General features: G+C 48.3%; 1 protein-coding gene across 1 annotated transcript in view; it reads right to left on the reverse strand.

The window, feature by feature from the left end:
• Window positions 1–12161, reverse strand: part of XG (Xg glycoprotein (Xg blood group)) — a 58869-nt gene extending 46708 nt beyond the window's left edge. The window contains exon 1 of the mRNA XM_069464323.1: window positions 12101–12161. Coding sequence (XP_069320424.1) covers window positions 12101–12161 — 61 coding nt within the window. The remainder of the gene's footprint in view (window positions 1–12100) is intronic.
• Window positions 12162–15596: the final 3435 nt, after the last annotated feature.

Raw genomic sequence — 15596 nt, forward strand, 5'->3', positions numbered from 1 at the left:
ACATCTCCTCCGACCTGTGCGCCCGCCCGGCCACTCCCAGGCATTGCCCCAGATAACCGAAGGCCTCCGTGTGGGGGCTGTGTCTCCCCGACCCGGCCTTCCGGAAACGCCATTGCACAGTGACGCTGGGCAGCAGCCCTGACTGCTGACCTCAGCCTGCAGCCACAGGCCAGCTGCCCCCACAGCCTCCTTCAGCCTTGAGTCACTTAGGTGATCCTGGGGGACACCAGGAATTGGGGAGTGTGGCACAGAGCCAGTGGAGCCCAGTGCTCGCATGCTTTGCTTGGGTTCAGGGTTTGCAGGCCAGGCAGGGATTGCAGCAAGCATGACTCACACACGCGGGGCGGTGGCCATCTCACCCAGGACTCCAGCCAGCGTCACGCGGCCGGGAGCTCAGCCAGCTCCAGTCCTGCAGGCAGGGCAGGAAATGGCCGGGGCGGGGTCCCCTCTCCTCTGCCGAGGAGCCACGGCAGGCCCAGCAGCCAGCAGGTGTCCCTGCGCTGTAAGCGGGTAGCCGGGGCTGAGAGACCACAGTGCTAATCCTGGCACCCCGATCTCAGAGCCGAGGGGTGTTTGTGAGATGATTGCTTGCCCTGGGCTTCTCATCCACCGAGGACATAAAACAGGGCATCCACACGCGAGACCTGTTTCCAATGTGTTTTGCTTTTTCTTTGCAAGCTCAGCGGCTTTTAATCAAAGCCTCGTGTTATGGCATCTCTAAAGCCCCGCGAAGAAAGCAACTTTATTTAGTTCTGGAAGCGTCAGGGATTGTCCCTTGCTGGCATCCGGGGGAAGTGGGTTTAAATGGCTCGTGTCTGTGAGTGGGAGGGTTAAGCCTCATACGTGAGCCCCCCCACCTCCCCAAAAGCTGTCCTCAGGGGTCTTAAGAAAAATGCAACATTAAGCAGCACTTAAAGGAATTCTGTAGCCTGCAGTGATCGAACTCCTCCTGGGTTTGAATTCCATCCCTGCAAGATTTAAAGACGGTTCCTATTGGAGATTTTTCTTTTTAAATTCCATGCATCTATCAGACCCCTAAGTCAATAGGACACGCGGCAGTTTTGCAAAACGAAGAATGGCAGCATAATTAGAATAATCAGCACACAACCAACGCGAAAGTCAGTGCTGATTGGTGACAATCGCCTCACACCTGGTTCTACTACCCTGCCAAAGAGATGCGAGGAAGAAACCCACTTCCCCCTGAGTTATTTGCTTCTTTCTAAAGGAGAAAGTCAGCCCCGGGCAGGCTCTGAAAAGAAAGAGGAAAAAAAAAAAAAGAGAGAGAGAGAAGAAGAAAAGACAAGACGCAGAGACTATCTAAATACCTGACCCCCAACTCCAGCGATCACAGCAGAATTTAGACACCGCTGCCTTGAATCTACCACGTCCATCCCAGGACACGGAACTCCACGATTAAATGCAGACATGCTCCTGTTTTACTGGTCAGACCGATATCCTCTTATCTGTGTTCTCTCGAGAAACAGCTGCCCTGGAAGGCACCTCCTCTCCCTTTCTTTACAGAGGATTTTACCGGTTTCCTCTGCAGTGTGGGTTCCTGTAAACCAACCCTTCGGGGTCAGCTGCTGCCGCGAAAGCCACTTTGCGAGGTTTAAGTCTACGTGACTCTTTCACCCTGCAGGAATCCCGCTGAGGACACGGCTCTGGGATTGTACCGAGCGCAGAGACCCCAAGGGGAGCAGATCTTGACAGCCTTCAAGAAAATCCTAACGTTCCTCTTGGACTCTAGTTCAACTGTTTTAAAAAAATATGTACAGAAAGTGTATGATGGCCCAGGCTGGGGACAGTGGCTCATGCCTGGAATCCCAGTGCTTTGGGAGCCTGAGGAGTTCGGGACCAGCCAGGGCAACATAGCAAGACCCCATCTCTACAAAAACTAAAAAAAAAAAAAAAAAAAAAAAAATTAGCCAGGTGTGGTGGTACATGCCTGTAGTCCCAGCTACCTGGGAGGCTGAGGCGGGAGGATCGCTTCAGCTCAGGAGTTTGAGGCTGCTGTGAGCTATGATGACAGTATTGCATTCCACCTAGGGCAACAAAGGAAGACCCTGTCTCTAAAAAAATAAAATAAGGCCAGGCGCAGTGTCTCACACCTGTAGTCCCAGCTCCTCAGGAGGCTGAGGCAGGAGGATCGCCTGAGCCCAGGAGTTTGAGGCTGCTGTGAGCTGTGATGACACCACGGCACTGCAGCCTGGGTGACAGAATGAGACTCTGTCTCAAAATAAATTAATAAATTAATTAAATTAAAAAATAAGAAAATAAAATGAGACTAAAAGAAGTGAAAAGGAGGCGCATGCTCTAATGGGAGTCTTGTTCCCGGCGGGTCTCGGTTTGTGGGTGGCGGGGTTCCACTTCCTCCTCCGGGAGCATCTGTAAGATGAAATTCATCGTGTTTTCTAATTTCACATGAAGTTTCTGTTTCCAGCAGGACAGAAAACCCTACTCAAGAGAGAGCTGGAGGCCGGGCGAGGTGGCTCACGCCTGTAATCCTAGCACTCTGGGAGGCCGAGGTGGGCGGATCGTTTGAGCTCAGGAGTTCGAGACCAGCCTGAGCAAGAGCGAGACCCCATCTCTACTAAAAATAGAAAGAAATTATATGGACAGCTAAAAATATATATAGAAAAAATTAGCCGGGCATGGTGGTGCATGCCTGTAGTCCCAGCTACTCGGGAGGCTGAGACAGGAGGATCCCTTGAGCTCAGGAGATTGAGGTTGCTGTGAGCGAGGCTGACGCCACGGCACTCACTCTAGCCTGGGCAACACAGTGAGACTCTGTCTCAAAAAAAAATAAAAAAAAAAAAGAGAGAGAGAGCTGGAGTCTCATCTTCCAAACCTCAACGTGACCATCCAGGGACTCCGGGACGCCCCATACCAGAAGGTCAACCCCGTTGTCCCAGGGCTTGGCTTCCCAGTGACTGGATTGTGGAGTGGCAGGTGGCAGCCCTCTGCACACCAGAGTGGATGGTGTCACCAGCAGGAGAAGCGTTTCGTCACAAGGTAGCAGGGGACGGTCACTCATCACAGGAAGCAGGACATCTCTGGGGGCGTTCAATCTTGAGAAAAATGCCACAGCCCATCCAAGGAGGCCATGGCGGTGTTTCCCAAAGTGAGCTGTGCACGTGGAAGCCCCAGGACACGGTGACACGACACTGCCCTTCAGCGGGTCTGGCTGCCTCAGACCTGGTGCTTCTCATCAGCTCCCAGGGGACACCGAGGCCGCAGACACGTGGACCTCACTTCGCAGCTCAGAGACTCTGTACTAGTCAGCTCGGGCGGCCGTAACAGAGCCCCAGAGACCGGGCAGCTTAAACCACTGACATTTATCCTGTCACGTCCTGGAGGCTGGAAGTCCCAGATCCAGGTGTCTCAGGGCTGGTCCCACCTGAGTCTTCTCTCCTGGGCATGTAGACGCCGTCTTCTCCCTGTGTCCTCACGGGGTCGTCCCTCTGTGCGTGTCTGTGTCCTCATCTCCTCTGCTTATAAGGACACCAATCCTGTTGGATCAGGGCCCACCCTAGTGACCTCAGTTTACCTTAATCACCTCTTTAAAGACCTGTCTCCAAACACAGCCACAGTCTGAGGTCCTCGGGTTTAGGACTTCAACTTATGAATTTGGACAGAGATATAACTCAGCTCATAACAGATTTAAATCATGAGACACGTGTGACTACAATGCAAGTGACATTGGACAGCTGAGTGGGGCAGAGAGAGGCCAGGTTTGGGAATTTAGAGAGACACTTCCATGGCAGCTCCGTCACCTGCCTGGCCCGTGCCCTCCGCAACACCCTTCCTTAATCTACGCCTCCCTTTCGGCATTGGCGAAGTTGGGATGATCTTAATTCTGTCGAACACGCAGTATTATGGAGAGGGGTGGGCGAGACAGTTTAGAGAAAGCGCTTCCGAAACCCAGAGGTCTTTCTGCAAGGAGCAATCGTCATCACCAGAAAGCCACCCAGACGTTGAGTAGCAATTCTGGAAGTCGCCAAGGAAGGGGCTCCTTTGGAAGATGTGTTTGAAGACAAGAAGCTCGTGGCATACTCGGTCCACACAAGAGCTGTCTGTCAGCCTGGGGTCTTCTGCCTCAACGCCTTGCAAACCCTAAAGAATCAGCCCGTATGTAGGTCTGGGCGGGGCCTGAGCCTGCATTGCCCACCAGTCCCTAGCGGCTGCTGGTGCTGCTGGTCTACAGACCCTGCTTTGAGGAGTTCATGATGGGAACGAGGGAAACATCCTTAATCCTTGGGGACAGTAATCCTCATTCCTTGCACCTGCTGGGAGACCCAAATCCCTGCCCAGCCGGGACCGTAGGGGTTTCCATCCCAGGAGAACAGGAGCCTCGGTTACTGGGGGCCGGAGACTTGCCACAAGAGAAGGGCCCCAGGCAGCCTCTCAAAGACAGAAGGGCAGACGGAGACCTTGAACCCAGAGCGGGGAGCTCTGAGCATGGAGCCTGTACATATTCCAAGTCGATGCCACTTGGTCCAGCCCCAGAGGGACCCTGGGAGAGACTCCAGGAAACACCAAAAAGTGGCAGTTCCACTCTTTGCTTGACGTACCCTGGCATGGTCACTTGCCAACTCCCCAAGGCATCTTGTGTGGGGAAGGGGCTTTTGCTCTTTCGCAAAAGGAAACCATCGAAACCATCTTCAGATGAGGCTTAAACAGCCATAGGACACTGATGATTCCCAAGGGAGCCCTGCAAGACCCCCAGAGATGGCGAGTTCAGTCTCACCTCTCCCTAGAGGCCAGGGGGTCTCTGCTGGGGTGTTCTGCCCGGAGCCTTAGAAACCAGCAGGGCTGCTTTTGGTGTCTGGGTGGGGGCTTTGGACGCTCCCCGGGAGATTCAGAAAACCAGAGCAGTGGGGAGAGAGGCAGCCCTAGGCCAGGGGCTCCCCAACATTCAAGGCTCAGGACAACCACAGGAGAACTGCCGAAGCACTCCATCCCCCCCGTTCAAGGAAAGGGACTGGGCCCAGGAATCTGCATTTCCACCCCCACCCCATTCTGCATCCATCCTCTCTCCACCGGTTTCCCACCCACCTCCTTGGGACATCAGCATTTTATCTGGATGATGTCTGAATTCTCTAACATGGATAACACACTCACACCAAGAAATGGGTGTGTTTATCTAATTTTAAGAGAATGTTCTTTGGGTGAAATGCACTATCTTGCTTTTTTTTTTTTAAAAAAAAAAGGGTGCAACGCACACTGTCTGGGGAACGGACACGCCTGGAGCTCCGACTTGGGGGAAAAGGCGGTACATGGGCAACGTATGTAACCTGCAATTCTGTATCCCCCATAACAATAAGATGAAAAAAAATAAAAAAATTACAATTAAAAAAAAAAAAGTCTTGGTGATGCTCTTGTTTGTTGGGGGTCATTTGAACCCTCAGCAGAATTCACTTTGCAGGAAGAACAAAGTGCTTTGCACGCACCGAACTCCTCTCTCAAATATTGAGCAATTTCCATAGCAGCCGTGTTCACCCCACAGGGAGCCCCTCCAAGGCTGCACCTCCTGGTAATGGGGAAAATGTAGCAACAAAAATATTTTAATAGTGCTGGCTCCGTCTCAAGCACTGCATCAGCAACAAACAAGGAAATATCTCTGAGGATACAGGTGCCTGGGCCTGGGTGATGCTGTCGTAATCTATCCACCATCTATCTATAATTGTCTCTCTGTGTATGTACCTGTCATCCATCATTCATCTCTCTATCCATCATCTATATATCTATGATAGAGAAGTACATAGATGATGAGGATGATAGATAGATAGATAGATAGATACATGTATACATGAATAGATGGATGGATAGATAGACAGACAGATAGATAGATGTATGCACAGATGGATGGATAGATGGATGGATGGATTATAGATAGATTGATGGATGGATAGATATACAGATGGATAGATGGATACTAAATGGATGGACGGATGGATAGATGGATGGATGCACAGATAGATGGACCGATAGATGGATGGATAGATGGATGGATGGATAAATGGATACTAAATGAATGGATGGATGGACAGATGGATGGATGCACAGATAGATAGATGGATAGATGAATGGATGGATAGATGAATGGATGGATGGATGGATGGATAGATGGATGGATGCACAGATAGATAGACAGATAGATGGATGGATGGATATATGGATACTAAATGGATGGATGGATGGATAGATGGATGGATAGATGGATAGATGGATACTAAATAGATGGATGGATGGATAGATGGATAGTAAATGGATGGATGGATGGATAGATGGATGGATGCATAGATAGATGGACCGATAGATGGATGGATAGATGGATGGATGGATAGATGGATGGATGGATAGATGGATACTAAATGAATGGATGGATGTATAGATGGATGGATGCACAGATAGATGGATGGATGAATATATGGATACTAAATGGATGGATGGATGGATAGATGGACAGATGCATAGATAGATGGATAGATGAATGGATATATGGATAGATGGATGATAGATAGATGGATAGATAAGTAGATAATGGATAAAGAAATAATAAGTGATACATACATACATAGATAATGGTAGATATAGATAGATGGGTGTACAAATCATGATAGCAGAAAGGCAGAGAGAGCTTGGAATACTCCAGTTTCCTTTGAATCACCTACAAGGTCAGCCTCTCGGGCAGTCAGTGTGACAAAAGGAAAACTGTGTAGGCCGTGTAGACTGTGATGTGAATGTGCTGTGCCCCCTTGGCCAGCCTGTGGCACCCAGTTGTTCAGTCAAACGCCTGTCTGGATGGTGCTAAGAAGGTATTTCATGGATGTGATGAACATCGACAATGGGTTGACTTTAAGTGAAAGGAATGAGCTTCTGCCACGTGGCTGGGCCTCATCCAATCAGTTGAAGGGGTTAAGAGCAAAGACTGAGTTTCCCATAGAAGAAGGAATTCTACTTCAAGACATAAGCATAGAAATCGTACCTGAGTTTCCACCTGCTGGCCTGTTCTACAGATTTCAGACTTGCCAGCCCCCAAAATCACATGAGCCAGTTCTTTAAAATAAATATCACTTTCTTGATTGATAAGATGGATAGATAGATGATTGATAGATAGATGATGAATAGATAGGTGATGGATAGATACATAAATAGATGATAGCTAAATACATAAGAGAAATAATGGTAGATATAGATAGATGATGATAGATAAATGCGAGATGATAAATAAATATAATAGATAATCATATAGATTGATGGATAGGTAGATGATGGACAGACAGATAATAGATGAATACATAGATGATGGTAGAGCTAGAAAGATAGATAGATAGTTGACAGATGGACAGGTATAGACAGACAGTCCCTCATGCTAAGGCAGGATTTCTCAAGCTTGCCCCATTGACATCTAACATCTGAGGCTGGCTCATTCCTTGCGATGGGTCTGTCTTGTGCACTGCACAGTGTGGAGGAGCATCCCTGGCTCCACCCACTTGATGACAGTAGTGACAATCAAAAGCTCCCCATTGTGACAACCAAAAGACTACAGATATCGCCATGTGTCCCTGGGGACCAAGACTATCGCTGGTTGAGAATGTGTGGACTGTAGCATCTCTCCCTAGGGGGTATCCCTCTGGGCTGGCACAGGTTGGATCTGGAACTACAGAGTCACCACCCCTTTGGCAAGAATCCATGAGACTCAGCCTGACCATAAACCAGATGCCTGGACGCAGAGTCATCCTCTCTCAAAGGAGCCCTGATTCCAGCTGGGCACCAGCTGGGGTGCTTCCTAAAATGCAGGTCTCCGAGCTCCCAAATGCCCCACCCACACCTGCTGCATGAGGATCTCCAAGGGTGGAGATCGGGGTGGTGCTTTTAATGCCAGCTCCCTCCAGGGTGATTCCCTGCACATCAAAGGTTAAGAACCACTGCACTAAGTTGCCGGGCAGGTAAATGACCCATGTGTGGCTTTATTTCCACGCCCACAAATTTGTTAGATCAAAGGATGCTTGGCGGGGAGATGGGGGATGAGGAAGGAGGCAAAAGCAAGAGAAGCTCAGCTGAGACATGCATGGTGAGGCTGGCGTGCGTTGGAGTCCTGTGCCCAGCTGCGGTCCGGCTCACCGCCTTAGGCAAGCATCGCAATCTCCCCGCATCGCGCTTCTCAGAAGTAGCCCACACAGCCTGAGACAGCTGGGTGCAGCAATTCATGAAAAATACTTGACATAGCCCCTGACTTATCTTCATGCAACAAGGACGTGCCAGAAACATCATGTGCTACTGCTCAGACCTATGAAGAACATGACTGTTGTTTTTATTGTTTCATTTTTAGTCTGTACACAGAAATGCAGTTCTATACAAATGCACACACATTTCTGGTTGTGTCTGATAAGGGAATAATGTACAGTACTTGTGGAAGAGAATGTTGGAGCCAGTATATCTTGTAGACATATACAATTTTTTTTTAATTTTTAAACTTGATGTATAGTATACATAGATTCAACATACATGTGATAACTTAATACATGCATATAATTTGTAAAGATCAAATCAGTGTACTTGGGACACTCACCACTGTAGATATTTATCTTTTTTTAAACGTTACAACCGTTCCCAATCTTCTCTTTTAGCTATTGTGAAGTCGACAATAGATTATTGTAAAGTGCAGTCACCCTACTGGCCTATCTAATGCTACACCTTACTTCCTCCAGCAAACCACATCTTTTTCTTTTTTTTTCCCCCCCCCCTTAATCAACCACACTTTGTATGAAGCCCTTTGGCATTTTCATCCTTGGCTTTATCAGCCTTCAGAGGACCTGCGTCTGGCTCATGTTCCTTCAAGCCTGCCTGGATTTGATGGTGAATACTAATTAAATACAGTGCGAAGACAGGGCACCACACTGTAAACTTCTGGTTTTTTTAAAGGAATATAATCATATTAATATTATATCTCATTTTGTACTAATAATTGAATAATTATAATAATGATTTATATGATGTTAACCACAACAATGCCCTGTTTTCTTTTGTTTGTTTGGTTGGTTTTTTTCATTTGTCTGTTTTTAGAGATGGGGCTGGAGTGCAGTGGTGTGATCATAGCTCATAGCTGCCTCAAACTCCTGGGCTCAAGCGATTCTCCTGCCTCAGCCTCCCGAGTAGCTGGGACTACAGGTCCACCACGCCTGGCTAATATTTTTATTTTTTTGTAAAGATGGGGTCTTGCTATGCTGCCCAGGCTGGCCTCAAACTTCTGGCCTCAAGCAATCCTCCCACCTTAGCCTCCCAAAGTGCTGGGATTTTAGGCATGAGCCACTGTACCCAGCCTGTGTTCTTAAAGCCTGTGTAGCAACCATCTCACCACCTGTGCAGAATGTTTTGGGAATCTCGTGAACTTGTTCCATCTCCAGCAGGGATGGTTGGTGATGTTAGGGGGTCATCCAGACATTGAATTAATTACCTGCAACTCGGGTGAGACACACTCAGCCACTGTGTGTACATCTTAATTTCACAGAACACCCTGACGCAGACTTTACTTTTTTTTTTTTTTTTTTTTTTTTGTCCCTCCTCAAACCTTGCCTAGGGTGCTTGAAGACGGGACAGTTCTGACTTTCGGAAGACAGGAGTCAGTCTGAAGCAGGCTGTTCACGGAAGTCTTCCCAGAGGTAGAGGAAAGACCAGCCTTTCCTCGCAAATCCCTCCTCTGTCCAAGGGGATGGTGTCGCCCACCCTGTGCTGCTAAAAAGTCAGCTACAGCTCAGACGCCGGAGCCAGCTGCCTGGCTCTGAATCCGGTCTCTCCATCTCGCCACCAGGGTGGCCACCAGGATTGAACCTGTCGGTGCCTCAGTTTACCCATCTATACACCGGTCCAGCATGGCACCCGCATCCTAAGGATGGGTGAGAACCAGCTAAGTTAACGCGTGCACAGCGTGTAGGAAGCGCTCCTGTCCCGTAGTGACCACCGACCAATGACAGCTCATTTTTTTCTCTGGTGAAGTATGTTTGCTACACGAACAACTAAGGTCTCCATAAATTTACAATGAACTGAACAGCTTGCCGAGAGAACCTGACATCCAATAATCCATCAAGGGTTGAATAAAGACACGCTTGGACTTAATGATGGGGCTGAGCGCCCACCCTCCCAGGTGGCAAATACCGTAAGATGAAAATGCGTTGAACGCACCTAACCCACCAGGCACCGTAGCTTAGCCTCACCTGCGTTAAACAGCTCAGAGCACTCGCATTAGTTTCTAGCTAATGGGCACAAGCATCCAACACAAGCCTCTTTTATTGTAGAGTCCTCAGCATCTCATGTGATTTCCTGACTGCTGTACTGAAAATGAAAACCAGATGGTTGTATGGTTTCTACTGAAGGCATATCTTTTTTTTTTCATACTTTCATTTCTATTTTATTTTTTAACACAAATTTATCTATTTTTTTAAATTTCAGAATATTACAGGGATACAAACGATTTGGTTACATAAATTGCTTTTGTACTGTGCCCATCCCCCAGACAGTGTGCATTGCACCTGTTAGGTGTGAGTTTACCCATCCCCTCCTCCCCCTCCCACCTGCCCGACACCCGATGAATGTTACTACTATATGTGCACCTAAGTGTTGATCGATTAGTTCCAATTGGATGGTGAGTACGTGTGGTGCTTGTTTTTCCATTCTTGGGATACTTCACTGAGTAGAATGGGCGCCAGCCCCACCCAGGATAATACAAGAGGTGCTAGATCACCATTGTTTTTGGCGGCTGAGTAGAACTCCATGGTGTACATAGACCACATTTTATTAGTCCACTCATGCATCGATGGGCACTTGGGTTATTTCCACATCTTTGCAATTGTGAATTGTGCTGCTATGAACATTCGAGTGCAGATATGTTTTTTATAGAATGCCGTTTCTTTTTCATACTAGCATAAAGTAGAAAAATCTAAACCAACGCATCGTAAGTTGGGAACTGTCTGTGTGCTACGCATTTGCCCAAGGGGATATGGTTAACCTCGGGCTCTGATTGCAATGGACACGAAGGAGAATGAGCTCTTGGAAGTCCTTTCCTGGGAGGGGAGATTTACTGCTGAATGTTTCTGCATCTGCTACTTCCACCCTGGGTCAATTTAGGGACCAATATCTCCCTGCAAACAGGAGCTACCGCATGGGCCATGATGTCTAAAGAAACACAGAATATTACAAAAGTGTCACTGCAGATCCTGAGCTCTGAGCACCCGAATCTATACCAACATCGCCTCCACCCACAAACAACCCACTCCTGCATTAATGGCATCCACGTCCTTAAACGGGATAAACAGGAAATGCCACCACAGAGACATCTGCATGCAATCTTCTAACTCCCAGCAGCGACACTCTTCCTTCCTAAGATTCCCTTGTGTACTCCCTCGTCTGAAATCACAGCATCAAAATGACCCAAGAAACGCAATTGCCGTACAAATCCTACACTGCACGAGCTCATTATAGTTCCTTAACGAGGTCCTGCCAAGGAGCACAAAAGCCTCCATCCCGGGAGTCCGGCAGAGAAAGCCTGCCAGTTCGTGTGGAAGTTTTGAGCATAAGCCACTCGAGATGATTTTAATTTGCAAGAAGGAGCCACGACATTTGGGAAAAGTCTTAAAAATCCAAACCAACGCTGCCCTCCAGGCAAACCCAGCCTCCGGTAAGCCGTCCCACGGGGTGAAGTTCTTCCAACTCTGTTTTGACCATATGGAAACCATCAGAACTGCTTTTTAAAATCAGAAAGACATCATGTAAATGCCGCACACACCCAGTCTCCCTTATAATCGTGGCGTAGGAGAGGCCACTTTTGAATTGCACGAGACACACAGATCAAAACTGGAAAACACAGCGACTATCTAGGGGCTGTTAGCTGGTCTCCTGCCTTTCTGGATCTAATTCCCAGACCCCACATTGGGGCACCCGCCGGTTCTTCTCCTCTCTCAGCCATCCATGGTTCTGTCTCTTTCCTAATAGCCTTCTGCTTTACAGAAACTCCTTCGGAAGGAGTTGTTTATTTTTTAAAGCAACAGCAGTACAGCCGACGCCCACACAGCTCTCTCCCTCAAAGCCAGACGCCTCTTACCTCTCGCGGGCATCAGAAAACACAGGAAGGCCAGACAGGGGAGTCCCCACCGCATCTCCATGTTTTGCTCCCTGACGACAGCTCCGCAGCGGCCGCGGCCCCAGCCCGGCGGGTTTGGGAGACCCGGCCACCACCCCGCCCTCCTGCTGTTGACTTCTGCTCTCCCAGCCTGGAAGGAACAGAGGCGATGCCTTCCAGCGGAAACTATGAGCCCAACAGCCGTCTCTCTGCCAAAAACAAATGGGCCCCAAGCTGGGATTGCAAACTCCACCGCCAGGAACCCGTGGGACAAGTGGGTGCACGCCCAGCGACGTCCCCGGCTCAGCCTCCCTGGGCGGCCCCTGCCAACGCACACCCGCACAGAGGGTGGCAAACCCGAGAAGTTAACGAGCACCAACGAGCACCCCGGGCTTGGGGAAGCCGCCACACCCGCTCGGCAGCTCTGCCCACTGTGGGCGTGGGAGCCCACAGGTTCAAAGGCACCAGCCCTAAAGCCAGGTAAGATGCTGCTCACCTGTGGTCCCTCCTAAGCTGCCCCCTGCAGGGCGGCAATAGGGCCGTGGTGCTCAGAGCTGGGCTAACCCACAGCGCAGTGTATAGACCTAAGTTGAACTCTTCCGCTCTGGCAAGCAACAAAGTGTGACTTCAAAGCACCTCTCACGGCCAGTTATCTTCCTAGGTGGCAGAGCAAAGTGAGTAGCCACAGCAGAGCAAGAGACGCGGGTGACACCTGCCGCTTTGTGTCTCTCACCGGAGCCGCCTTGGAGGTGGTCGGAAGCTCCGGACTTGTAAATTCCGGGGTTTTTTGCTTCCTGTGTGTGCAACATCAAATGAGTTCATGCATTCACTCAACAAACATTGCACGCACACCTCTTCCGGGCCATCTAAGTGCTGGGTGCCAGGTGTGCATTGATGAAGCACAAAGAGATGTTTGCAGGGAAGAGACAAACACGGACAGTGAAACCAGCCCCTGGCAGTGTAATATTCTAGGATGTGGGGGGCGCACTCTACCGCTTCCCTGATAATCCAGAATCATTTTGACATCTCAAGATCTTCAGCTCAATCAAATTCACAAAGTCTGTTTTGCCATGAAAGGTCACCTATTCACAGGCTTCAGAGATTAGGACGTGGACATCTTTGGGGACATTATTCTGTCTACCACATGGGATTAGGATGTGGCCATCTATGGGGACATTATTCTTATAGCACAGGGGATTAGGATGTGGACATCTTTGGGGACATTATTCTGTCTCCCACATGGGATTAGGACGTGGACATCTTTGGGGACATTATTCTGTCTGCCACATGGGATTAGGACGTGGACATCTTTGGGGACATTACTCTGTCTACCACATGGGATTAGAATGAGGACATCTTTGGGGACATTATTCTGTCTCCCACATGGGATTAGGACGTGGACATCTTTGCAAAAGCATTTTTCTTCTAGCACAGAAGTAAGCCCCACCCGGTCTTCAAAGCGACACTTATCATAGGAGTGTCAGTGTTGCTAGGATATACACGATATATCTTATTCATCAATGCCATTGTACTGAATTATGTGCAGATAATTTTTCAGTGGTTGGTTATGTTTTTCTCCTCCAGAGAGGATTTGGATTGGGACAAAATTCTATACTTCTTGAATAGGATTGGAGATGAACTCCAAGGTCCTTTCCAAACTACCTGTCAGTTCTCCTCGACGGGCTGAACTGTATGTGGCATCTAAGTTTGACTCTGGAAGATTTTTTCCCTCTGTTTTATTTTGAGTCCTTTCTCCAAAAAAAAGAAAGAATAAAAAAAGAAGAAGAAAAAAAAAAGAGAGAGAGAGAGAGAAAGAGATTCCACAAAGAGAAAGCACATGTATTATTTAAGTCTGAGGCATTTTACGTAACTACCAAAATTGGGATCTTCTGGTTGAAATGGCCCTGGAGTTTGGGCCTGAGAGCTGAGCCCACTGACTAATCCTGTGTTCACAGCGGTTATTATTTTTTCCCACTACAGATCAGTGATGGCGTCTAATTCATCCCCACCGGCTTATGGGTGGACCCTTCCAAGCCCCCTATCCCAACACGGTAGGGAAGGATAACCAATGTGCAAAAAGCTTTCAACTCCTCTGAGAAGTGGAATAAATGCCTGAGAAATGGGGAAAACAGTCCTGGTTATCAAAGCAGTTTGCTAAACCTCCTGGAGAAACTGGATTCATGCCCACCTGACCCGAAAGGAGAAACACACCTTGAACTTTTCTTTATACGGGTCTTAGAGCCCGAAAATGCTGCATGTATTTATGTTGTCTGTCTGGCATTTTGGATTCGTTTACTGCGTAGCATCTTTATAAAGCTGTTCTGTAGACGGGTGAAGTTGCAGGGCACACAGGTGTGTGTGTGTGTGCGTGTGTGTGCGTGTCACTGGACAGCCCAGGGCTGCAGGTGGTCTTAGAAAGTTGCTTCCTTCGAAGTTCCCCCACCAGGAAAAGGAAGGCTGCTCTCACACCTGCTACAACAGGGATGAACCTCGAGAATATCATGCCCAGTAAAAAAAAAAAAAGAAGAAAAAAAGCCAGACACAAAAGACCGCACAGTGTAGGATTCCTTTTCTATAAAATGCCCCAAATAGGCAAATGCGCAGGGACAGACAACAGACCGGTGGTTGTCAGGGGATATGGGGAGGTGGGAAAGGTTATTATGGGTTAAGTTATGCCCCTGAAATAGATATATTGAGGTCCTAACCTCCACCTCCTTGGAATGTAACTTTATTTGGAACTGGGGTCATTGTAGGTGTGATTAGTTAAAAATGAGTTCGTGCTGGAATGAGGTGGGCTGTGCCGACACTTTGATCTCAGACTTGTAGCTTCCAGAACTGTGAGAGGATGAACATCTGTCGTTTAAGCCAGGGGTCTCCAATGTGTAACAGTTGTATAATTGTTTCATTACATGTTACAATGTAATAATAACAGACATAAAGTGCACAATAAATGGAATGCACTTGAATCATCCCAAAACCATCCCCAACCCTTCTCAGTCCGTGGAAAAATTGTCTTCCATGAAAACACTCCCTGGTGCCAAAAAGGCTGGGGACCGCCGGTTTTAGCCCCTGAGTGACCCATTGTGGCACTTTGCCATGGCAGCTTAGCGAGGTCTCCTTTTTGTGGGGATGAAACCGTCTCACACCCAGATGGAGGTGGTGGCCACACAACACTGTGGATGTACGAAATGCTCCTGAACTGTTCAGTTTAAAAAATGGTTAATTTTAGGATATGTGAATTTCACCTCCATAGATAAAAAACAGTTTCTCGAGCAGCAGAAATTGTTAGGTTAAAACGTTTCAATTCAGAAAATCCTTGCGTGTCAAATGAAGGTGCAAAATAGTTGCTAACATTTCCGTCACGTTTTAAGAATTTTAGGGGGCCGGGCGCGGTGGCTCACGCCTGTCATCCTAGCACTCTGGGAGGCCGAGGCGGGAGGATCACTCAAGGTCAGGAGTTCGAGACCAGCCTGAGCAA

This window comes from Eulemur rufifrons, chromosome 30, assembly GCF_041146395.1.
Source record: "Eulemur rufifrons isolate Redbay chromosome 30, OSU_ERuf_1, whole genome shotgun sequence".
NCBI classification, from domain to species: Eukaryota; Metazoa; Chordata; class Mammalia; order Primates; family Lemuridae; genus Eulemur; species Eulemur rufifrons.